This window comes from Homarus americanus, unplaced genomic scaffold, assembly GCF_018991925.1.
Source record: "Homarus americanus isolate GMGI-L3 unplaced genomic scaffold, GMGI_Hamer_2.0 scaffold46031, whole genome shotgun sequence".
In the NCBI taxonomy this organism is placed as follows: domain Eukaryota; kingdom Metazoa; phylum Arthropoda; class Malacostraca; order Decapoda; family Nephropidae; genus Homarus; species Homarus americanus.
Window position 1 is genome coordinate 11,119 of NW_024737886.1, and position 7,761 is coordinate 18,879.

General features: G+C 44.7%; 1 protein-coding gene across 1 annotated transcript; it reads right to left on the bottom strand.

Annotated features, from left to right (window-relative positions):
* Positions 1–2,458: 2,458 nt before the first annotated feature.
* Positions 2,459–3,476, bottom strand: LOC121873612 (putative inactive serine protease 43). The gene has a single exon (XM_042377251.1). It carries the CDS (start codon positions 3,474–3,476, stop codon positions 2,631–2,633), a length of 846 nt encoding a protein of 281 aa, XP_042233185.1. The 3' UTR covers positions 2,459–2,630.
* Positions 3,477–7,761: the final 4,285 nt, after the last annotated feature.

Below are 7,761 nucleotides of genomic sequence, written 5' to 3' on the forward strand. Positions count from 1 at the left end.
ACAGATGGTGTTATGAGGGGCCTCACATGGTGTAGCAATTCCCTCACAGATGGTAAGCAGTGAGGGGCTGGATTTAGTGCAATTCCCTCATGATGGTAAGCAGGCGTTTATATGGCAGCACTCCCCACAGATGTGTGCCAGAGGGCTCCTCACATGGTGTAGCAATTCTCACAGATGGTAAGCAGGAGGGGTCACATGTGGCAGTAATTCCCTCACAGATGGTGTGCTGAGGCTTGACATGGTGCAGTAATTCCTCACAGATGGTGTTATGAGGGGCCTCATGGTAGCACCTCACAGATGGTGTTATGAGGGGCTTGACGTGGTGCAGTAATTTCATGCAGATGGTGTTATGAGGGCCTCTACATGGTGTAGCAATTCCCACAGGATGGTAAGCTATGAGGCTTGACGTAGTGCAGCAATTCCTCACAGATGGTGTTGTAAGGGGCTTATGCAGTAATTCCTCTACAGATGCGTGAGGGCCTCTACATTGGTGTGCAGTAATTCCCTCACAGATGGTGTTATGAGGGGCTTGACGTGGTGCAGTAATTCCCTCACAGGTGGTGTTATGAGGGGCTTGACATGGTGCAGTAATTCCCTCACAGATGGTGTTATGAGGGGCCTCACATGGTGTAGCAATTCCCTCACAGATGGTGTTATGAGGGGCTTGACCTGGTGCAGTAATTCCCTCACAGATGGTGTTATGAGGGGCTTGACATGGTGCAGCAATTCCCCTACAGATGGTAAGGTGAGTCTCTACATGGTGTAGCAATTCCCTCACAGATGGTGTTATGAGGGGCTTGACATGGTGCAGTAATTCCCTCACAGATGGTGTTATGAGGGGCTTGATGTGGTGTAATAATTCCCTCACAGATGGTGTTATGAGGGGCTTGACGTGGTGCAGTAATTCCCTCACAGATGGTGTTATGAGGGGCCTCACTTGGTGTAGTAATTCCCTCACAGATGGTGTTATGAGGGGCTTGTCGTGGTGTAGTAATTCCCTCACAGATGGTGTTGTGAGGGACCTGATATGGTGTAGTAATTGTAGTAATTCCCTCACAGATGTTGTTATGAGGAACCTCATATGATGCTGCAGCGAATCCAGGAAAAAAAGTCACAAGAAAAAAGTCACAGATAAAAAGGAATGGAAAAAACCTAACCTAACCTAACTTAACCTAACCTATGTGCAATGCCATCATATATATATATATATATATATATATATATATATATATATATATATATATATATATATATATATATATATATATATATATATATATATATATATATATATATATATATATATATATATATATATATATATATATATATATATATATATATATATATATATATATATATATATATATATATATATTGTGTTGTCAGTGTGTACAAGTCATGTGAGTTTATTTCCGTCCACCGCTGTAGCAACTCATTCACTACGTGGTGTCGTCGCATCCTGGGGACACCACGTTGTCTGGTGTCACAGGACCTCACTCACTTAAGTGAGTGTGGTCCCAGGCATAATTTCCAACTAGACATAATCCTGACAGCTCTGTCCTCTTGTTCAACCTTATTACTGTACAATCCATGTTGTACTGCTCCCCCTACCCCATTATACTTATGTTTTTCAATTCCACTGTAATTTATGTATATATAAATAAACTAAAAAAAAGTAAATAAATAAATATTGAAGTGATAACCGTGGTAGCATTATGAGATGTTCTTATTACCACCATGCTATTGTACTATTCCAGATGATACTAAATGTTACATAATACTTCTATGAGATAAATGTATAGTATATATCAGGTGCCTAAAAGAGAGCTCAGGTTCTCAACTGATTCAGCCATGTTAATTTAGTTATTATTATCCACTCTGCATCTGTGTTTTTTTCTGGCTAAATAAACAGTGTGAAGGTTAGCTTGGGTACGACTCGGCTGTTACTGTTGAGTTGTTTTCCACTGACTTAAGCACTGTTCACCACTTTTCAACACTGGTTCCATTCCTTTCCTAAATTAAATATTAACTTCTGGCGAGAACTTGTTCCGGTGGGGAGGAAAGTTCAGGAGAGGGAGTTGGTATGGGCCAACATAACAGTTGACCTGGCTGCTGCCAGAGCAGTGCCAGGAACGCCTTGACCCTTCGGTAAGTGTGTTATTGAATAGGACAACCAAAATTTATTTGTCCTATGTGTCCAGATATCTTATCAGGTAGAGAGGAGGTGAAAACATAGGGCCATCCTAGAAGGAGCCGCCAGTCTGTGACATGATAGGTGCGGCAGGAGGTAAAGGTAAAAGACAAGAAAGTTTTTATATTGGGTTTATTATTAACACGATTCATATTCATTCCACAAATATTTGTTTGAAACTTCCCAACAAAAGAAATATTACATCAGGTGTCCATTAGCTATCAAGGTCATAATAACAGGTCCTTGACCTCACCCATCCTAAGGAGGAAGGAACACAACTTTTGTTTTTCTTTGTAATTGGGCGAGAGAAGACGACTGTTTATGGTACAGATTTAGTTTTGACATTTTTATTATATTTTGTAACTGAGTCAGATTACAGAAACGTTGATAGACTGTACGAGGATTTGAGTGTCTGTGACGAACAGATATCATACGTTTACTTCTGGATTATCGATATGATCCATTCCTTGAACATGGCCACATTAGTGTAGACACCTGGGTATCCAAGTCTACCACACCCTCGACCGAAGCTCACCAATCCTATGAGCGTCCAAACGCCGTCCACCTCCTGCAATAAAGGTCCTCCTGAGTCACCCGTGCAAGCGTCGCGACCGTAAGCCCCGACACACAGCATATTGTCAGTGAATTTCCTCCCGTACACCTTACAGGCGTCAGGCGGCAGAATATCGATGTCAACTTCTTGTAAAAAAGCAGCGCCCAAGGGAATGTCTTCTGCAAGGAAACCCCAGCCCAACACAGTGGCCGAACCATTCACAGCTTGGTTTTCATTCATTGGGAGACACACAGGAGACGTATATACATCAAAGACGTCAGTACTTAGAGTCACGACGGCCAAGTCAATGTCATTTATCATGTAGTATTGGTACATGTCGTGGATGTCGATGGACGAAACACCAATGCCTCGTCCGTCTACAAGAGTCGTGGCCCCAACTACCACTTGCAGACTATACTCGGAAAACCAGGACATGTAGGGAAGCACACAGTGGGCGGCCGTCACGACATGCCTGGAACTGACGAGGGCGCCCCCACAAAAGTGCTCCAGTTTGTCTGTGCGAAGACTTACAACCCAGGGCCAGGAATGGGGCGTCGACGTCCTACCTCCGACGATCCTGGATGTTGCTCGGAGACCGCAGGAGACCGGGAATTTAACAGTAGGTCGTGAGGGAGGCGCGGAAAAGATTGTTGTGAACCAGGAGATGAAAAAAGCGGAGGTAGGAGCAGACAACGACATCAACACCACCAGCCGAAACATCCCCCACATAATGCACTCAAAAGTTCACTAAAAACGCAGTCACGTACACAGATCTTATTTTTGTGAGTGAATATGTCTCAGTTCTGAAGATTAAAGTGTTCCAGCTTTAAGGGTTAAAAATTTTCAGAAGAAACACTGGCAGAACACTGGAGCTGTAAAATGAATGGTGTCGTTGGTTGAAATGATGCGCTCTCCTTCTCACCACGCTCATATATACCTGTACACCTGACCTAACCGCGTGAACCTGTCTCCAGAGAGGCGCTGATGCTTACTCTTACCTAACCTCAACAGTACTATAAAATGCAGTAATTTTCGAACAACATAATGCCACTTGAAAATAATTTGGCTGTCCGAGTTTTATAGTTTTATAAACAAAATCCATACTTACACCCGAAACATGATTAAAATGGAGCACATCATACAAAATTATACAACTGACATTAATTATAGTGCTATTTTATTATACATTAATTTATAACTCACGGAGTGATTAGTGGCCAAAGGATTAGTTTTCACTTTAAATTAACCTGACTTAAATGTGAATTTATCTTAGTATCATACGTATCACGTGAAGCTTACTGACGTTACATTTCATCAGAATTATAAAGTAACGAAATAAATTTACTTGAGTACTGTACGCAAGTAACAGTTTCGGGTATGTACTTTTTAAAAAGTACCATTTTTATTACTTTTACGTAAGTATGGTTTTCTAATACTCTTACTCCAATACAATTGAAAACAAAAACAAAAATGTTACTCGTTACATGCCCCAAACAAACAAACAAACAGTTTTAATGACTGGCAAACTAATAATATTTTTCTTAATTAATTAACTAATTATTAACCATAATAAAAGAGTTGTGTGGGTGAAGCCATGAAGGGTACGGTGTGGGTGTGGGGAGACACCACGCGGTCACATAGCTAGAGGTATCGTGAGGTTAAGTGACGTCAGGTCAGGTGGCAGTGGCCATGACTTTTTTACTTTTATCCTCTTCGCCACTGATCGGCTTGTTAGCCGCTTGGGCGATCGGTCACGACTCTTTTCCTTTATATTCTTCACCAAAAGGTCGGCTCGCTAGCCGCCCGGGCGATCGGTCACGTCTCTGTCACGCACTGTTGGCAAATACTGGGCATGCACCGGCTCCTGAATGTACCTGAACCCGCTCCAGTGTTGGTCAAGTCTTGTCTTGAAAGAGCTCGCACTCAGTGCCGTCACAACACTCTCTGGTAGATTGTTCCAAGAGTTTACAACTCTCACTCCGAAAAAGTTTGCCCTCACAGCTCCAAGTAAGGACACTCGACTGAGTAGTGCCCCCTGAGATGCTTATACACCTCAACTAGGTCACCCCTTGCCCGTCTGTAGTATAAGCTAGGCAAGTTCAGGCGCTCCAATCTCTCAGGGTAGCTGTGATGCCGAAGTGCAGGCACCAGTCTGGTGGCCCTCCTTTGAACATTTTCAACCAACTGACAGCCCCTAGCATATCTCGGGGACCAGACGGGGTGACAGCACTCCACATGGGGAAGCACTTCACTCCTGAAGATCATTATTTTACCTAATTCCATCTAAGATATAAACAGGTATCTAGACATATGTGCGAGACTGATTGTATTTAAATTTCTGCTAAAATAACCCGCCAGATGCTACTTTTACTTTTACTTTTATCCTCTTCGCCACTGATCGGCTTGTTAGCCGCTTGGGCGATCGGTCACGTCTCTTTTCCTTTATATTCTTCACCAAAAGGTCGGCTCGCTAGCCGCCCGGGCGATCGGTCACGTCTCTGTCACGCACTGTTGGCAAATACTGGGCATGCACCGGCTCCTGAATGTACCTGAACCCGCTCCAGTGTTGGTCAAGTCTTCTCTTGAAAGAGCTCACACTCGGTGCCGTCACAACACTTTCTGGTAGATTGTTCCAAGAGTTTACAACCCTCACTCCGTAAAAGTTTGCCCTCACGGTTTTCCGGACTTGCAGCTTCTTCAATCTTGAGCTGTGACCCCTTGTGGGGCGAGCGTCCGCCAGCTCCAAGTAAGGACACTCAACTGAGTAGTGCCCCCTGAGATGCTTATAAACCTCAACTAGGTCCCCCCTTGCCCGTCTGTAGTATAAGCTAGGCAAGTTCAGGCCCTCCAATCTCGCAGGGTAGCTGAGATGCCGAAGTGCAGGCACCAGCTTGGTGGCCCTCCTTTGAACATTTTCAACCAACTGACAGTCCCTAGCATATCTCGGGGACCAGATGGGGTGACAGTACTCCAGATGGGGAAGCACTTCACTCCTGAAGATCGTCACGAGGGACGGACCGTCTAGATATCTGAACGACCTTCTTATAAGACCCAATAATTTATTTGCCTGATTTACCTTCTTCTCACAATGGCCCGAGAACTTCAGCTCATTGTCAACATACACACCTAGGTCCTCCTCACACACAGTCTCAACTAGTACATTTTCTTCATCCCGTTGGGACATATGGTACGCCTCCTTACCGTTGGTACGCCCCAGGTGCATCCTCTTACACTTCGTGACATTGGATCTCAGCAGCCATTCCTTCGACCATTCCTGGAGCCCACAGAGGTCCTTCTGCAGCTCTTCACAGTCCGCTTGGTTCTTAATTTCCCGAAATAACTTGGCGTCATCGGCAAACATTTGTATGGAGGAGTGTACAACGTCAGGCATATCATTTATGAAACAAACAAACAACAGCGGGCCCAATACACTACCCTGCGGTACCCCACTTGTTACAGGTACAGATGACGATTTCGTGCCATTAATCACCACACATTGCTTGCGGTCATGTAGAAAGTCTTCTATCCACGCTAGGACATTTCCCCGAATTCCGTACCCTTCCAGTTTGATTTTCAGCCTTTCGTGGGGTACACTGTCGAAAACCTTGGCAAAATCTAGGTAAATATTGTCAATATTACCACCCCGTTCTAGAATATGGGTCCAAATATCCAATACCTTGAGCAATTGTGTCAAGCAAGAGCGCCCCGGCATAAAACCGTGTTGGCAATCTTTTACAAGGTTGTTTCGTAGTAGATGTTCCATCGCTGCATCTCTGATAATACTCTCAAGTACTTTACATATTATGCTGGTCAGGCTCACCGGTCTATAGTTGTTCGTGGAGTGACTATCGCCCTTCTTGAAGATAGGACTCACATAAGCCACTTTCCATTCACTGGGGACCATTTGTTCATCCAGGCATTTACAAAATAGAATCTTCAGGGCTCTGCAAGCTCGTTGCACAGCTCTCTTAGCACTCTAGGATGCACCATGTCAGGTCCGGGACTCTTATGGACCTTTAGCCTGGACAGTTTGTTTCTAATACCCTCTTCTGTGAACACAATGCGGGTCAGTGCTGTGTCGAACCGTCTGTCCTCAAACGCAGGAAGGTTAGTTGCATCCTCTCTTGTGAACACTGAGGAAAAGAAGCTGTTCAATGCCTCAACTTTATCCTGGTCAGAATCTGCGTAACTACCATCTTCAAGCCTCAGGTCTGATACTCCTACTCGCTACGTGGTGCAGAATTCAGCCACTCAGCCTCCAGGGGGGAGGGTAGTGGAAACAAGTGTGCCGACACAGGGCCAGGGGGCAGCAGTGCACCCTCCACCCACTCAACCCCCCACCCAGGAGGCGGCACCAGCTCAGCCTACCGGACAGGAGGGAACGAGCGCCGTGTAAACAATGACATTTTTAACCACACCCTGCAAAATACAGTGTACTTAGCAAATGCTGCAGCTTCTGAGAATGTGGGTGGAGCGGGTTTATTACTAAGAGCAGAGACGTTACCGAGAACAAATTCTGGCTTGAATGTCATGTGCACTAATACTGACACGTTCCTTGATAAGAGAGAGGAGTTTGAAACACTACTAAGAGTACACCAACCAGATATTGTAGGAGTTGTAGAACTGTTGTACAAGAACAGGAGAATCGACCCAGAGGAATGTGAGTTCAGTATTGCTGGATATGACTCATTTACGAACCTAACTCAAGAATCCTGCAGGAGGGGTGTGGTTATCTACGCTAGGCAAGACCTTAGAGCCAGCCAGGCGAGGGTACAGGGAGAGGATGTTTTTGAAGAGTCCAAGTGGTGTAAAATTAAATTAAGGGGAGGGGACTTACTTATCGTCGGGTGTATCTACAGATCCCCGAACTGTGGCCCACTAAATCAAAGGAACTTAAGAACCTTAATAAACAATGCGGCGATGCTCAACCCCAGCCACCTCCTTATCATGGGGGACTTTAACTATGGCGACATCGACTGGAGAAACGAGTCAACCCCGAATGACTTGAATAATC

Coding starts and splice junctions, on each gene's coding strand:
- LOC121873612 (XM_042377251.1), bottom strand. CDS start 3,476: ATGTGGGGGATGTTTCGGCTGGTGGTGTTGATGTCGTTGTCTGCTCCT.